Source organism: Peromyscus eremicus, chromosome 7 (assembly GCF_949786415.1).
Source record: "Peromyscus eremicus chromosome 7, PerEre_H2_v1, whole genome shotgun sequence".
Taxonomy (NCBI): domain Eukaryota; kingdom Metazoa; phylum Chordata; class Mammalia; order Rodentia; family Cricetidae; genus Peromyscus; species Peromyscus eremicus.
This window is the reverse complement of record NC_081422.1, coordinates 50,525,438-50,543,244: the sequence shown is the minus strand read 5'-3', so window position 1 is coordinate 50,543,244 and position 17,807 is coordinate 50,525,438. Positions and strand designations below refer to the sequence as shown.

At 55.1% G+C, this 17,807-nt stretch overlaps 1 protein-coding gene across 1 annotated transcript; it reads right to left on the bottom strand.

Moving 5' to 3' along the window:
* Nucleotides 1-1,116: 1,116 nt before the first annotated feature.
* Nucleotides 1,117-16,636, bottom strand: Pstpip1 (proline-serine-threonine phosphatase interacting protein 1). The gene is made up of 14 exons (XM_059266924.1): nt 16,533-16,636; nt 15,836-15,910; nt 10,167-10,201; nt 9,886-9,992; nt 7,263-7,325; nt 6,917-7,015; nt 6,294-6,339; nt 5,458-5,537; nt 4,931-5,029; nt 4,039-4,135; nt 3,294-3,384; nt 2,547-2,602; nt 2,193-2,326; nt 1,117-1,423 (listed from the first exon to the last, which is right to left on the bottom strand). The coding sequence occupies exons 1-14, from the start codon at nt 16,565-16,567 to the stop codon at nt 1,292-1,294; spliced, it is 1,149 nt and encodes a 382-aa protein (XP_059122907.1). The 5' UTR covers nt 16,568-16,636; the 3' UTR covers nt 1,117-1,291.
* Nucleotides 16,637-17,807: the final 1,171 nt, after the last annotated feature.

Sequence of the window (17,807 nt, the reverse complement as noted above, 5' to 3'; positions counted from 1 at the left end):
CTTCACTTGCTAGCTCTGCTGTCCTTCGTGGGAGGAGACCAAGCCCTGAATTAAGTCACTCTCCAAACATCCCTGTGTGTGTATCTGATGTGTCACAGGTGGGTGTGGTGTCTGGTCACCTCAAAGGGTGTTCATGAGCAAAATAACACTTCCAGAAGGATGTCAGCATCATCTGGTTCTTTCCCATTCTGTCTGCCACATACTCTGCCAAGAAGCAGTGATGGCTGGACCCTCCCCACCCCCCAAAACAGCCTGTCCTCAGCTCAGAGCCCTGGTTCCAGACAGCTGTTTGGGGGTCTTTGTACCCTAAGATGGAAAAGAGACCAGAACCCATAAAAGGCCCAGCCTTGTGACGAGGCATCCTTGCTTAAGCCCGCCCGCCTTTCCGCTCCGTTGAGGAAGATCAGAGGGTGGAGGCAGGCATTGGTGGTGAACGCTGAGGAGCCGCTCACAACTCCCGGCTCCTCCTTTGGAGGCCAGGGTTTGCTCACAGTTTTGCCTCTGGCATCTGACATTTGCCTAGGTACGTGGATAGGCAGCCAGTGTCCGTGAGTAAGCCACAGGCCCACAGCTGGCTTCTGTGGTGCAGGCTCAGCTCTCACAGGGGGTAGGGCGTGTCAGGGAAGGACACCGAGGGCAGGAGTTTCCGCTGGTAGATGGTGAGGGCGGCCACTGAGGGCTGTACACCATGAACCTGAGTGTTTTCCCCCGTGAGCTGCCTCCGGGCCACCCACCGGTTATTTCTTGTCCCCAACAGTGTTCTTATTCCCAGTGTCCTCTGAGTATGCCGATGTCCTGTGTTTACACGTTTGCCTTATCCAAGCTGCTGCTGCCTCTCTGAGGTCCCATTCCCCTGCCGCAGGATGCCTGATCTCATTCTGCAGCCCTCCTGAGCCACTCTCCAGCCTCACACACCTGCATCTTCCTGGCTGTCCAGGGATCAGTGAAGCTCTGACAGCCTGGGAGCTTCGGCCACCTGGGTCCAGGCCTCTCCTGTTCCTAGCTGCTGAGACTGAGCACAGCTGAAGACTTGTCTAAGTGGCAGAGCTCTGTTCTCATAGACTCTAGCTTCTGAATTGAGCCCCTGGACACGGGTAAGAGAGGAGGACCCCAGCAAAGGAAGAATGTGCCCCTTTATTCCTTCTGGAAGAAATGCACTGGGAACAGCCAGCACCCATCCCATCCCTAGGGCAACCAAGCTTGAGTCTGGCCCCACGAGGCCTGGGCAGTGATGAGAACAGTCCTGACCTCACCGTCAGGGCCGAGGTGCGTGGGTACTACTGTTCTTTCCTCAGAGCTTCTCCAAATAGGACCCAGGGACAAACCCACGCTGTCCATTCCGTTCCACTGTCCACCAGCCATCCTCTCCTTCCGAGATAACCACCAGAATGTCTCCTGCAGAAATGTCCAGCTCATCGGAATTCTGGGCAAGAAATGGCAAGAGCATGAGATGGGAGGGCCTCCTGGGTGGGCTCTGGTCTGGCACACCCCTCCTTGGCAGCCCATGCATGCTTGTCCCAGGGTGTCTAGTCTGCTGACTCATGCTCAGACCTCCAGGGTAGTTCCTTTGGAGATAGACAGGCTGTGGGGTTCCCCAAGAGACTTGGCCTCCTAACTTGCTCAGGTTGTCATGGAGACCTCCTGTCCTGGGCTTCTCACTGCTCCAACCACTGCAGCATCTCAAAGGCGTTTGTCACACCCCAAGGGCACGCTCTCTTAGGCTTCACTACAGAGACATCTGCTGTCACCTCAGCACCCCAGTACTCCACAGGCCTGTGTCCCTGAATGTGACCTCAGTACAGCCCCTATCCGGCCTGCCTACACGCCCCCTGGGTGTTTGACTGAAGTTCCTGCCTTCCAGGGCCACACCCCTCGCTTCAGGGCCAGCATTGGACTCCATCTCAGCAAAGCTGTTCTGCGGCTGCCCTGACGACCTGGAAATCAGTTCCAGGGCAGCTCACGGACTCATTTTGGTCATTGTGGCTCTCTGAGGCCACAGCTAGGAAATAACGCCTGACCCCCAACCCATCATCCCCAGCAGCCCTGTGGACTCCACATGTGCAGATGGGCGCAGCTGTCAGCCCAGCAGGTGTTCACTCGACTCTTCCAGTCTCTGGTGCTGGTCTAAATGCCCACACCCCAGGCATGTTCCCACGCACGGGTGCCCTGGAGCCAGAGGGTGAAGACCTCACCTGTGCCGTGTAGTCATAGAGCGCCCGGTAGTCCTGGGCTGATGCGGTAAGGTTTCCCTGTGTCGCCTGCACGTCGATGGCTGCATAGACCAACTCGTTCCGATCAGGAGTGGGACCCAGATTCTCCGTGGAAGCTGGGAGCAGGATGAGGCTCAGATTAGCCCCTCTCGGAGGACGGTGCTCCCAGAGACTGCTGGGGTGGGGCTCGATCCTACCCTCATCCTCACTCTTGGACAGTATAACCCTTCCCTTTGGGGCATTAGTGCTCCATCTATGCTGTGTAGGAGTCCTCCCCACTGGGGTCTTAGGTGGAAGACATGTCCCCTGTCCCAGGATGCCCTCCCCCTCATTCACCAGCAGGAGGTTGAGAAGACGTGGTCTTGGGACTTCCATGCAGCAGCCCAGAGAACCTGGAGGAAGGGAGGAGAGAGGGGAAGGGCTTTCGTTACCTCACAGGAAGCAAAGGGACTGACTGGAATTCTCAGTGCCCCAGGACCTCTACCAGCCTGTGGCCACCCCACAGACCATTGCTGGCCGTCTGTCCATTCTGAGCACCCTCCTCCCATACACTTGTGGTCTTCTCGGCACCTGCAGCCATAGGGCCCTATCCCCACATGCTCCCCGCCCCCACTCCATGCAGAGGAAGTCTCCCTTTCCTTGGGCCCATGGACACTAGACTGGGTCACCCACAGGGCACAGAACTAGGACTTGGCACCTGACAACAGCCAGGCCAGGGAGGTGGCCCTATAAAAGCCTGTGAATTCTCCAGATGTCTGGGCTTTGGGCCGTTTTTAAGCCAGCTGGAGAGGGCCACCACTGCTGCCTGACGGTTAAGACACCATCCTGCCTCCCGGTAGGGACAAGGGACAAGATGAGGTGCTTGTCCAGGAGTCCGCATAGTCACTGGTGAGTAATTGTAATGTGAGTGATTGGTACTTGGATCCTCTTGGACCCAGGGCTCCCTGAGGGTAGTTTGATCATAGAATATCTCCGTGGAATGCCCTGCACCTGGACAGGGCACCAGACCTACAGGAGCTGTTCAGTCATTCACGAGATGTGGAAGGGTCAAGGGCAGGTGAGGCCAGCCCCAGTGTGTCTCACCTCTTTATCACACCGCAGGATGGCTGGACACTGGGGCTGCCAATTAGTGGGGTGACCTCCCGGTCATAGTAGTTCTGATAAGGCACTGGAGCTGTAGAGAGCAAATGCATGAGGCCTAGCGCAGCGAGGCAGGCTGGTCCATACCTGGTCCCTCTGTGTGACCCTGGCTGTCCTGGGACTCTGTGTAAACCAGGTTGGCCTCACAGTCGCAGAGATCCACTGGCTGCTGCCAAGATGTTAGTTTGAATTATGTATAGATGTGTATGTGTTCATGTGGAAGCCAGAGGCTTTGGATTTCCTGGAGCTGGAGTTAGACAGTTGTGAGCTGCCTGATGTGGGTGCTGGGCACTGAATGGCTTCTCTTGAAGAGCAGCAAATGCTCTTAACCACTGAGCCATCTCTCCAGCCCAGAATGGATATTCTGGATACATGATTTTATGCAACTGGACAGGCCCGGGATTAGTGCAGACCACTCTACTGCGGCCTACATAAAATTTCCCATCCTCCTCTCCTGAGAACACTAGTGCACTCAGCTCTTCCTTCTAAACCTTTAGGGAAATAAGCTAAGAGCCTAGCCCCAGAATGTAGTGTCCCCCAGCCTGTGTGTGGCCTACCTCTACCCAATAGGGAAGTGTGAGTCACCCCAGCCTGAGCTTGGCATCCAAGGCTCCAAAAAGCCTGGGCCAAGTCTAGAGCCAGCCAGGCCTGACTCCGGAAACTGAGCTGCCCTCAGGCTGGGTCTTACCTGGGGGCTCTCTGCCCGTGCTCTTGGACTGGATGAAGCCATTGATGTCGCCGTCCACATTACAGCCTTCAAGTGTCAACCGTACTTCTTCATAGAGCTAGGGGCAGGGAATGAACAAAGGTGTCCAGGCTTCCCCCCAATATCTGCCCTTGCCATAATCACCTTGATAATCTAGCCTTACTATAGATAGTCCTGCCTCTGAGTCTGAACAGTCCAGCTTCGGTCCTGGCCAGAGGAACCGTGGGATGTCTGGCCTGCCAGAGGGATTACAGACCTGGCTGATGTTCAGAAGTTTCCTGAACACCTGAGCTCAGAGCCCTAACAAGAGGCCCCGGATCACTCCTTTCTTCTAAGGCCCATGTTTTAAGATGAGGGAACTCAAAAAACAAAAAACAAAGCAAACAAACAAACAAAAAAACAAAAAGGGAAGTGGCATGTGAAGGTCACTCTGGGCTTTGAGTCTGTGGGTATCTAGAGCATGGCCACACCTTCTGCTGCCACAAGGATCAGTGAGCCCATCGGCAGGAGTGGTCACAGCTGCACGGGTCCCTGGTGTAGGTGGCAGCCCCTGACCTGGGGTAGGATGCACCCTGACCTGCCCTGAGTGTTGGGCTCTGTAAGGTGACGGAGCCCCTGAGAGAGAGATGGGGAAGCAGTGTAAGAGAACCTAGACCAGGTTCCCACAAGCCTGGAGCTGAGCCTCTCCAGCCCGCAGCAAGTCTCTGCTGTGTTGGGGAGAGTAGGACACAGCCTTGAAGGGACAGGTGCCCTGAGTGTCGGAGCACAATGTTCCCGAGGCCTTGTCAGCCTCGTGTGTGAACTAAAGAAGTCTGGGGAGATGCTGCTGGCCCCAGGAGCCCTGAGCTCGCCAACGTGCCCTCTCCTCACACACCTCATCATCCTTGACACACTGCATGGAGAGCTGGTTGCAGTGCACCCACAGAGCGTTGCGGAGGATGGTCAGCCGGTCAAACTCCTGCAGCTGGAAGGCCTGTGGGGAGGAAGGAGGACGGTGGGGCCAGACCAGGTGGCCAGTGCAGACCAGTCTGCTGCAGCCCTGGAGGTCCCCACCCCGGCCTCTAGCTAGGGCAGCTGCAGGGAGGCTGGGCTGTTAGGAATGCCTGTTTGCTGCATCTCCATCAAGTCCCCTGTCCTAGAAGGGAGGCTAGTGAGAGGCATGGGACTCTGTCCTGGTTCTGTCCATCAATAGGTCACAGATCAAAGCTCCATTTGGGCTTTATGAAGAATATATCCCTGCAGCAAAGGAATCCAGGGCATAAGGCCAGATAGGAAGTACTGGGGACAGACCCTAGGCACCAGCCAAGCAGGTGACTTAGAAGTGGAATGAAGGAGTACCATCCCCCAGCCCCAATTCCCACAGGTAGAGTGGGGGTGTATGTGGAGGAGCAGGCCACTTGCCTCACAGGTGGTCCGGTGTTCCTGCTCCCATTCGGTCCTTGCTCTCTCCAGCTGTTCAATATTTTGCCTGTACACTCGCTCTGCAAGCACAGGGACCCTTAGGCAGGCCTGATAGCCTGGACTTCCCCTGAAAGTCCCATGACAGGATCTCCTCTGTCTTTCACTCCTGCAGAGACCCACCCAGCACGACCTCCCCCAAGTCCTGGGAGCCCCCTCCCCAAGGGGCCTGGCCAGCTGCTGGCCAACGCACACAGCTGCCATATTGCCCTTTCCTGGGTGACTCTCCACTTCTCCACTGTGCTCTGAGTGCCAAAGGTCGGAGCAGAGCTCTATGTGCAGAAGTTCTGCTCCGTTTCCTGTGTCCCCTCCCCTCACTTTACAGATGGTAAACTGAGGCTCAAGGAGGGTGCCTCTGCAAGCTGTTGTACTACAATCCAGCAAGCTAGAGTCATGATCCGGTCATCTGGCACCTGCTGACAGAGCAGAAGGATCTGCCCCTGGGATGGGAAGCCAGGGAGCAAATGCTGCCATCAGGTAAAGGATGGGAGCCAGGTCCTAGGAAGGCTGAAGGTGAGCATTTGTCACTGAGTGAGAGATACAGGGCTATCACCCTGTGGATCCCAGGCCCTGGAACCCAGTGACTTGGACTCAAATGCTAACCACCACTCAGTGGCTGCGTGACATCTTTGTATGTTAAGAACAGGCAGTCATCATGACTGCAGGCAGTAGCTGAGGAAGAAACATGCAGAGTGATGAGGAATAGTGTCTGTACCAGTGGCGCACAGGCATGTGGGAGAGCGCCAGCTGAGGGAAGAGGAGTGGCCAGGGCCTCCTACCTGCCTCTGTGGCGGACTCTTTGCACTGCTTGGCTTTATTCTGGCTCTGAGAAAAAAGAGTGGCATTGAGTCCCAGCCCAGGAATCCTGGCCCTGAAGCTACACAGAAGTGATGGGCACCCTCCCTGGCAAATCCAGGGACATCAAGGTGTGGGTGGGTGAATTCTACCATTCACCAGCAGCCTTGCTACAGAGGGGACCAGGCTAGTTCCATGAAAGGAAAATAAAAGCAGAAACCTGCAGCCACCAGGAAACATGAGAAATGCAAATGCTGAGACCCTTGTGGCCTTCCATGCATTGCTGCTCAGAACCTGGGCTCAACTCATCCACAACCCCCTGCTCTTTCTGGGCTATGCAATAGGTGTTAAGGGCCCTGATAACTCACCTACTCCTACCCTGTCTAGAGGTTGCCTATGCTATAGAGGACCTGTGCTTAAGCATGGTTCTTGAGGACACCCATTGCACAGAGTGGACACTGAGAATTGGAAAGGGGTAAGCAGCTAGCAGGTCCCAGATGCAAATCCAGCCCAGGGATGGCAGCCCTTCCCTGCCTACCCACTCTACCCTGCTTTGGGTGCCTGGACATGCATCATCTCCACCCCTCAACCCCAGTACCCTACATACCTTCTCTACTTGCTTCTGGTGGCCATTGGCACTCACACGCTCAAAGGCCTGTTCAGCATCATCTGCATCCCGGCACTTCTGGTCATATACCTTCTTTGACTGAAGGGGCAGAGAGTTGTGTCTGTAGGGCTGCATGCCCTACTTGGACCCTAGGATGAGGCTCCCTAAGCCCAGACTCCCTCCCTTTGGGGGCCTTTGGTGGAATAGGCATCCCTCCCATGGAGTCTTTGGGCCCTGTCTTCTGGGTCTTTAACCTGCCCTCTCAGACGTCTCTTCTCCCTGCAGGCCGATACACATAGTGGACCAAGGTCTGAGGCAAGCCTTGTTCCAGAGCCCTCCCATTTACCTCCATGGTCTTCTTGTAGAGTGACAGCTTGCTCTTCTGGACACGGTCCATGACAGCCTCATACTGCAGGAGACATGAGGTTCTGAGCTGGGGGCTCTGGTCTCAAGGCGCTCCCCTAGGCCAAGAGGAGGGGTTGTCCTTGTCCCTGGGACATAACACCTCTACATCATGTTCCTGTGTGCATGTGTGTCAGTGTTCAGTCTCTCCTGGAGTTACCTTCTTCAAAACAATACCTTTAATCCCAGCATTTGGGAGGTGGAGCCAAGAGCGGCTCTAGGAGTGTGAGGCCAGCTTCAGACCAGCCAAGGTTATATAGTGAGACCCTGTCTCCAACAAGCAAGGACACAATACCTACCCTCCACAGAATGACAGAGAAACTTAGGCTGTGGGTATGCCTACTGCTTCCTTACCGTGGACCTCAGCCTGACTTGGTCACAGCCAGGGAGAGCGTCCTCACTTGCACATCCATGAGACCTGAGTCTTTCTTTCACACTGAGTGGACACTGGCATACACATGCATACCCAGTCCATCCTCAGCCCCTATCTCCCAACCGCTCACACTGCACACTGCCACTCGTGCATACACAACACACTCTGGTATTCACCCATTCATGACCCTAGGTTGAACATCCATGTATGCATGCACACACATAGCCACACCACAGGCCCAGCACAACACCCGACCTGGGCTTCTTGGATGGAGTGGAACAGCCAGGACAGGCTGAGAGGAGGATTGTAAGTAAAATGCCCTGGCTAGTAGGATTGGAGCCAGTTTGTCCCCTGCGGTCCTGGGGAGGCTCTGACCAGCCACCGGGTTACAGAAGCAACAGCAGTCACAGGAACCTGCCTGTGCACCTGGCCAGCCAAGGCCGCCATGTGTCCCTCTCCTCACAGAGGGTGTATATAGACCCAGTCAGGCTCACCACATGACCGCGCTGGATCACAAAGCTCACAGCAGCCCAACCAGGTCTCTCCTGTCACAGCAGGTTTTCCAGATGCTGTGACAAGCCTCTGATCAAAGGGGTCACCTGTTCAAACACTCAAGTCCAGGGAGTTTCTGGAGATAGCTCAGGAGAGCCTGTTTAGATTCCTGGAAGACTGAGGCTGTCCAGATGGGCAGACAGGATGTGGTAGTTTGAGTGTAATCGGGCCTTGTAATATCTCACAGGGAGCGGCACTGTTAGGTGTGGCTTTGTTGGAGTGCGTATGGCCTTGTGTGTCACTGTAGGGGTGGGGGTGGGAGTGGACTTTGAAGTTTCCTATGCTCAAAATACTGCCCAGTGTCTCAACTTCCTGCGGCCTACATATCAAGGTATAACCAACCAGCACCACATCTGTCTGCACGCTGCCATGCTCCCCATCATGATGATGGACTGAACCTCTGAAACTATAAGTGAATCACCCCAATTAAATGTTTTCTTTGTAAGAGTTGCCATGGTCACGGTGTCTCTTCACAGCAATAGAAACCCTAACTAAGACAGGGTGTACAATCAACTAAGTTTCTGCCTTAGAGCCCTGATTGTGAGGGGTCAAGTTCCCAAGGCAAAAGATGTCAGAGAGAAACTAAGGCACGGGAAGGGGAAGGACTTTTCCTGGATCTCCAGGTGCTGCCTGGGCCCCAGCTCTGAAATACAGCCTCTGCCCTCCAGGGGGCCAAGGTGTTCAGCCAATCAGTGCCACAGGATCGGGAGAGGCGTTCCCTACCACAGTCTTGCAGCCTCCCTGGGAAGCATCCCCAAGCTTACACACACGCTGCCCCAGACCCGTGCTTACACACTCACTGCCCGGGATGAGACGCTCGCTTGCTTTCAGTGTAACCACCCCTTGTGGGGCCAGCCGTGCCCTGCACCTTGACCAGAAGCGCCTTCAGATGAGCTGAGCCCGAAGCCTGGGCTGCACCCCTGGAGCAGTGTCTTCCCCCTCCCTGTTGAGCAGCCCTGGCCCCCAAGTCTGCCTGTTTTCAGAACCTGCAGCACTAATCCTTATGTTCAGGACCAGCTCCCAGGGGCCACTCAACTCAAGTGGGCTCCTCTGGACGCCTGACGCTGTTGCTGACCCTCTGCAGTCTGTGAAGTGGGATGGCCAAGCACCTTTTCCTCTTCCTGGCACGGGGCACTCTGGCCCAGAGCTAAGCCTTTATATAAACCTTGTTATCGTGGTTGGTCTCTATTATCAACTTGACACCCCTAGGAAGAGAGAGACCCTGGACTGAGGAATTGCTTCCACTGGACTGACCTGTGGGTGTGTCTGTCTGGAGGGCATTTTCTTGATTGTTAATAGGAGGGCCCAGCCCACTGTTCTGGTACTATCCCTAGGCAAGTGGGCCCGGGCTGTGTAAGAAATGTATCTGAATATGGGCCTGGAAGCGAAGCCAGTAAGCCTTCCTTGTGGTCTCTGCTTCAGTTCTGCCCCAATTGCCCTTAGTGATGGATTGTGACCCGGGAAATGTAAGCCAAATAAACCTTCCTTCCCAAGTCAGTGTTTTATCACAGCAACAGGAAAGCAAACTAGAACATTCGCCTTCTCTCTTCCGTCAAGCCACACTTCCCAACTGGCCCCCAGAACGGGGGTGACCTCAGCCACCGTCCCCTCCTTGGTCCTCTGCCCCCCCATCCCTCCTCACCTTCTTCCGCTGCTCTTTCTGCCTCTCACGGAACTCCTCTAGACTCCGCAGCTCCTCACGCAGGGCCAGGGCCAGCTGGATGTGTGCACTGCCCACATTCTCTGTCTCTAGGGTGACAGTATGGTCTCCACCTGGACCGGTGTGGCTCCCTCACACTTCACCTCCCACCCCTCCCATCTTCGATATAAAGCTGGGCCCCAGCCCAGGTGTACAGCCCAGTCACCCCTGTGAGAGGTGCACCCTATGGCCCTGCTGCCCATGTGGGGATGGTTGGAACTTACGCTGCTTCAGGGAGTCAAAGGAGGTCCTCAGGGAACTGCAAAACAGAAGTCCTGGTCAGCCGGCCGGTATGCAAAACCCTGCAGTCCTGCCTGGCCCATGGTACTTTCATTTTGGAGCGAGGGTCCTAAGCCATATGCACTGCCTCTGAATGCAAGGGACTATTTGGTCATTGTTATTGTGAACCCCAAACTGGCATTCTAGAAAACAAAGTTTCCTTTGTAAATTACAAAGCAATCAAACCTTCTTGCTATGGCAGGAAAGGAAGTCATCCACCCTCCACTCCCCGACTCCCCGCTTGTATTTGCATGCCTAAAGAAGAGGGGCGGGTCCTCCGGAAGCTCCCGTCCCCTCCCGGGCAGGCACCTAGCGCTTCTGTACCCAATACTGCCAGGAAGAGTCTGAAGCAGAGGAAGGGCCAGCTCCTTCCAGCAGGTGGCCTGGAAGGCTATGGAGAGGGGAGGCAGGGTCATAGGCCGGGAGAGCTATGGCAGCAGGCTGCCCCTTGGTGCCCTCCCAAGGAGAAGGAAGAGGGAAGAGGCAGCCCAGGACACAGGAGCCCAGACAGTGCTCAGGCAGGAGCACGTGGAAGCACCTGGGGTTGTGGGGGAGTGGCACAGCCTGGAGTCCTAGCGCTCAGGCAACAGAGGCAGACAGGCCACAAGTTCAAGGCCATCCTGAGCTACACAATAAGCCTCTGTCTCAAACACCCCCAACCCCCTTTCCCAGAGATCTCCACTGGGCTCAGTTTACTTGAACCTTATTTTAAAATTGCATCCTGAGTGTGAACATGCCCTGAATAACAAACGATCGACACTTGACTAAAGAGCCCTCACTGCGTGCTGGGAAGCGGCAGAATCAAATGCCCTGTATTCTGTCTGGCCGCCTTGTTTGCCGTAGGTGGTGCTAAGGGCCCAGCTGAGGTGCCAGCACTCCCACCCCAGGGCACACTGCTGTTTAGCAGTGGGTATAGGAGTCATGGGAACCACGGGAGAGAGTCTGAGCTCTCGGGAGCAGGGCCTTTGAGGGGCATGAGCTTTGCTCAGAGGATGGTGTAGAAATCAGGGGCGGCCTCCTACGGTGAGCTTCCACACATGACAGCAGTAGACGCTGGAGCCAGATGACCAGGCTCTGCCACTCACTCACTGTGTGACCCCAGGCAAGCCTCCTGGCCCTCAACTTCCCTTCCCTGCCACAGAGAGCAGTTAGCAGCACAAAATGGCTGAGAATGTGAGTCCAGTGTAAGGTACCATCGAGGCCTGAAGCAAGGTAGGAGCTTTACATGTCCATCATGCCCATACATATGCAAACTCTGCCAGTCCCGGGACACCCTCCAGGCACCAGCAGCCCACCTGGTCTTTCCCCCAACCCCAAATTGCCCCTTCGCAGAAGCTGCTCCCTTGACCTCAGGTAGGAGTCTCTTGCCTGGCTACCCCAGCTTGAGTCCTTTCCCACACATCAGGCCATGAGTGGTGAGGGAGGTCTGTACCTCTGCTCCCAGCTTGGGCTTAGGAGTGCTGAGTCTCTTAAGGACCCCAAAACAAGTGCATGGTGGTGCAGCTTGCCCCAAGGTCTTTAGACACCATCTGTAGGCCCTACCTAGCTAAGGAAATAAAAATGCCACGGCTTCCTTCTCACCAGGATGCCTGAGGAACCAATCAGTTGGTCTGGCGTGGAAACTGAGGCCAGAGCATGGCAGTGAGCTCACTAGAATCAGTCAGCAGCCAAGTTGCAGTTTTTCACGGCCTCTCTGCAGCGCGCTCTCCCGCCCCCTGGTGGTGAAATTGTCATATGACACCCATCGCATAACCAATTTCCCAGGTGTCCTTTCATGGAAGCCCACCTGCCTGTGCCTTGGGGTAGATCAAATCCATTCTGCAGTTTCCTCTTGTCCTTAGACAGCTGGGGAAACTGAGATCAAGGAGGAGTTGCAACCTGACAGGACCCTGGGGATCCAGGCCTGAAGGAGGATTATGGGGTCCTAGTTACCCCAGGCCTCTTGCCCTGAATGACAAAACCCCAGCAGCCTGGGAGCCATCAGACAGACAGATGTGCAGGCCTCTGCCCGTGACCTGACCACTGGCCACTCACTCTGTACCTTCCAGGGGCTGCCAACACACTCAGTATAAGAGTGGCTGGCCAGCCTCAAACCCACAAGCCAAGATACCTTGGTTATTGCCCTTTACAGATAAGGAAACTGAGTCACAGAGGCAAAAAGTGACTCCATGCAGTTGGTAAGAAGCAAAATGTCAAGGCCAAGGGCTGGAACGATGGATCGGATTAAGAGCACATTCTGCTCGTGCAGAGGACCCAAGCTTGATTCCCAGCACCCGCTTCAGACAGCTCACAACCCCGTGACTCCAGGAGACCGCACACCCCTGGCCTCCATGGGCACCTGCACAGATCCACACAGACACATTTTTAACAAAGCTTAAAAATAAAATGTCAGAGTCAGCCCTTCCACTTTGCAGAGGAAGAAGGGGATGTCTGCTGTGGTGACCCCGCTTTCTCTTGATAGGGGTTGGAATGATTCCGGCTTTGGTCAGCTACCGCCCATGTCCACACATGCAGTTCTTCCTGTTGGCCTTTTGGCTTGGCTCTCAGAAGACTCAGAAAATCTATGCTCGAGTCTAGTTTCACAGGATAAGTGTTCCCCTCACAGAACGTCTCCCTGTCTTAGCATCCCCAACCCTTGGCCACCTGCCAGCCAGGAAGCTAATTATCTCCCGGTTGGAAGCAGGCCTTGCGCCTACAGGGAGCTGGTTGGGAACAGGGTGTCCACCCTCCTCGATGACATCTTCACTTTGAGCTCAGTGGAGCAGAGATCATAAAACACACACACACACACACACACACAAAATCCCCTGGCAGGAGAATCTCAGCACTCAGGTTTGTGAGGGGTGAAGGTGAGGTGGGCCTTAGGGCCTGGGCTATCACTGCTCATCTGTAACCACAGAGGGGTTCACAGGACACTGGCCTAGCTCCACTCCACCCTCTGAGGTGACCCTCCTGGGGCAGCAAGAGGAAGAGGGGGAGGAAGTGACCACTTCCTGGGCAAGGAGGGGGTTTGGGCAGACCCAGAGGACCCAGTAGGGATAGGTAGAGAGAAAGAAAGGGTGATAGCGGCTAGAGAACCAAGCCAAACCTTCTGCAAGGTTGGCCATGGGGTGTGGACAGTGACAATAAACCCCCGCAATACCTAGCCTGTCCCTAACATGCAGGGCCTCAGGCCGGTTCACTGGTGTACCATGTGAATGAGGTGTGAAAAAACTCATTTTAAGGTGTGACTGAAACTTCCTTTCATCTTTGTGGCTTGAGCCCCTGGTTCTGTGAAACTCAAGCTAGTGTGAGGCCAGAACCTCAGTCAGGAGCGCTGGTTTTGGGGGACTGCAGAAGTGGAGGCAGCCAGTAGAGTTCTCTTAGTGTGGGCTATTTATGAAGTTACTTCACCCTCAGGCCTGTCTTTCCGTCTGCTCAACTCTGCTCCCCGGTTTTGTAGGCAGAGGGGACCGGGTGTTGGAAGATGGCCACCAGCCAGACTCTTCCTAAGGACCACCACTTCCCAGGGCTGGAGAGACGGCTCAGTGCCTAAGAGCACAGGCTACTCTTCCAGAGGTCCTTCCTGAGTTCAGTTCCCAGCACCCACATGGTGGCTTGCAATGATCTATAGTAGGATCTCACATAAAGTTATACATGCAGATAGAGCACTCATATACATAAAATAAATAAACATTTAAAAAAAAGAAAGGACCACCCCCCCACCCACCCGCAAGTGTCTGTAACAAACACTGTGGACCCACTCACATTCCCTGCTGAAGGACAGACAGGGGAGGGCCACAAGTAGGTAACAAGGTAATAAGGACGACACAGGGCTTTGTTGTCCCAAGTGTGCCCCCCAACCCCTGCTAGCAGACCAGTCAATAAGAAGTTCAAAGCTGCATCAGGACATGTTGTGGTCCGATCAGCCATCCCTTTGTTTAAACTGACCCCTCTACACACACAAGGCCCCTAGCCTGGCAAGAGCCTGGGCTTAGGGGTCCTGAGTCCTCCTCTGTGTTGCAGGGTTCTTTCTGTTTGCCTGGCTGTATGTACTTTTGCTTGTTCGCTTTTTGAGACAGGGTTTCTCTGTGTAGCCTTGGCTGTCCTGGAATTCACTCTGTAGACCAGGTTGGCCTCGAACCCAGTGCTGGAATTAAAGGCATGTGCCACCATCTCCTGGCTACTGGTGTGTACTTCTTAACAAAAGCCTTCCTGCAGCAGTTGATCCTGTCTGCCACGTCTGAGATTTTTCCATGTTGTGTTCCAGATTCTTCTACCCTTTAAATCCTGCAGTGCAGAGAAACAAACCCGATCTAGACTCCTAAGACTAACAACACTATCAAGAGCCCTCCAGGTTGGAATGGAGGAGATGGCCCTGTCTGAGCCACGCTCTTGACAGTGAGGCAATCCGGAGGTCCTCTTGGAGGAGGTGCCTGTGGGGAGGGTCTGCTGCAAAGTGCTGAAGAAGAAGAGATCATCTCAGGGGGTTGAGTTTTTGAATGTCCTTGGCAGTCTGGGCCAGGACACACAGCAGATACAGATAAATGCTCACTGAGGGCATGGGCAGATGACAGACACGTGGTCCACAGTTAAATAAACAGTGTTACATGGGACAGCGACATCACTTCCTGAATGCCCCCATGTGTGGGGATCAGCAGGACCTGCAGGCGTCAAGCTCTGAGGGAGGGGTAGGCTCCACCCCACTGTGCAAGGCTCTGTGTGCCGGGTATTGTCACATCTTTGAGCCTTTGTCTACAAGTAGTCAAGATGGGAATGCCCTCTCCTCCTAGAGGGGGTCCCGGTCAGCCTCTCTCCTGCCCCAACCTTGGCCTGCTCTGGTCACTTTCTTATCTGGCTAGCACCCCCTGCGGGTTTGCTTGCCCCTAGGGTACCCCCAGGAGCCTGGTTCCTAGATCACTACGCAGCTTCCCCCATGGTCTCCGCACTGGACTAAGGGACCAGCCTGAAGAAAATGGCTTAGGAAGCCCAGCCGGCCCTTGTAATGCCCAGGTAAGCAGTACTGAGTTCACCTGGAGGGGCACATGCGTGGGGCAGGCGAGTCGACAGATACCCCACTGCTCACTGCAAGCTCTCCCCTTTCACACACAGGGACTTGGGATTCAGACAGGGAGTGACTATCCTGGGGTCATACACAACCAAGGCAGGCGCACACTGTCCCTCTAGCCTTCTCTAAGCAAGAAGCAAGCCTCACCCAGAGCCTCAACCCCGCAACCGTTCTTCTCCAGTGGGCCCCACCCCCCTTCACAAGATGCCTAGCTCAAACCCGCATCAAGCTGTCAGATGGTGGCATCTCCACTCCGCTGACAGCCACGGGTGACTCATAGCCCCCTGAGCATGCCTCATACAGATCTGCAGAGAGCTACACAGACAGGAGTAGGGCCTGTCACCTGCCGCGAAGGTGAGACGCACTGGTGGGTGTCATGTACCCTGTTCTTCCCAGAGCACAAACTAGTACAAGACCCTGACCTCGGAATGCCTGGTGACAGGCACCACAGAGTCCAGATGCCGCTGACCAGTTCCTGCCTAGTTTACCCTACATCCGTAGAGCCCCAAGTCCTGAGTGAAGTCCCCAGGGTCCTCAGAGGAGCAGTGGGAGCCACCGCGCTCTTACTTGATCTCTGTCTGGCCCCCGGCCTTGCGCGCAATCTGCACCAGCTCCTTTCCGTACTTCTCCTCCGCCTGGGCCCTGCAAGGACAGAGCAAGCCCCGTGTCTCTTCCATCACTGCCAGCTCCCTGTGACCCCCACATAGGCGTAGGACCTGAATTCTCCCATCATACTTTGCTGGCAAGATGGCTACTGAAAAAGTTGAGCCCCGTCTCCTTCTGAGGATAAATGTCAGTTGAAAACAGGCCTGCCCTAAGGGGCTGCTGCCTGATATGGCGCCCGGAGGAAGCCCAGGCCTAGGGGCCACAGGAGACAACAGACAGCTCTGGCTTGTGTGTGTGAGTGTGCATGGGCGTGTGCATGTGAGTGTGCATGGGTGCAGGTGCATAGGGATCATAATGTATCTGTAGAGGTCAAAGGACAGCATCCCCACCTCCCCCACCCCCTTTCATACATGAGTATAGTACACTCTGCAGAGACTCCAGGGTAGCTGGCCCATGAGATTCTGGGATTCTGTCACTGCATCCCCTCTTGCTATAAGAGGAGATTTGAACTCGGGGCCCCATGCTTGTTTAGCAAGTGATTTACCCACTGAGCCATCTCCTCAGTTTTAGCTCTTGGCTCTGATATCAGCTAGGTTCTAGGGGGCGTAACCACGTCCCTCCCCATCCGCCCTGACCCCGCCAGCCCCGCCCTGCTTACCTCTGCCTGAGCAGCTCCTCCACATCCTTGCACATCTTCCTGCCATCCAGCAGCCTCTGCAGCAGCACCTCATACCCCGTGTGGGCCGTGAAATCCCTGCACTGTAACACAGGACATTCATGAGAACCCCAGCAGGGCAGCAGGGAGCCTGCTGTCCACCTCCCGAACACAGCCTCTCTCTGGCCTCCATGTCCCTGTTAGGACCCAGCCTCATGCTGGCGCACAGCACCACCCCATATATGGAAATTCCAGAACCACAGCTGTCCAGGCTGCTGAGCTTGGCCTCGGGCCTCAAGAGTCTGACACGTTAGCGTCAACCCAAGACAGTGGATGGAAGAGAAGGGCCCCACTGAGGCTCCGTGATGACACCCAGACCCCCAGATTCTTCCTCATTAAATGCCTGGTGTGGCCCATGCCCTTACGACCTCACGACTTCAGCTAAGTAAGGAAGCATGTTGAGGAGACAGATCTCGTGGCTGGTCATAGACCACCAGCTACCGGCCTCAAGTTCGGCTGCATCCCCAACTGTAACTCATCTCTTAACTAGGGTCAAAGAGCATCTGGGAATTCTGGGAGGCAGCTAACCTTGTACCTAGGCCTTGCCAAGCCAGTCCAGGTGACCCCTGACCAACGTGATTCCCACGTCTCCCACTGGATGGTTCTGAGCATGTCTGAGCCACCAGCATGGGCAACGGGAGAGCAGAAGAAGCAGAGTTCAAGGACTGCAAGAAGTTCCTGCAACACCCCACACCCAGGCCTCTCACCCATAGCTCTCCTGGTTCCTGTGTGGCTGACTACAGATGGTAGGGCATGGATCCTAGAGGAAAGTGGGGGCATCTGTCTCCCTCACTGGGGTCTCATCAACCCGCCACCCTTGGGTATTGGGACAGGAGATTTGGCACCTACCCTGGGTGTCTTCCTTCTTCCCTCAGACCCTTTCAAAGTCCCACTGACTGAAAGGGACCCCAAATTCCCTGAACACGCCCCCCCAAGACCACCCACAGAGCCCGTCAGAGGTCAATGAGTCTCTCTATGGGTCGGTCATACTTAACCTGACTCCTTCCCATGCCTCAGGCCTCCCTTCAAGTTCTGAGTGTGTGGTGAGCATGGATGGGGTTGAAAATCAAGGAAAGAGCTAAGGGCATGGCTCAGGGATACGGTGATTGCCTAGAAACCCTGGGTTACATCTCCAGAAAGCGTCCTTCAGGGGCATTTGGTGTGTTTTTCAAGATCCACAGAGAATCAGATATTGGGGAAGAGTACAGGGGGCATAAA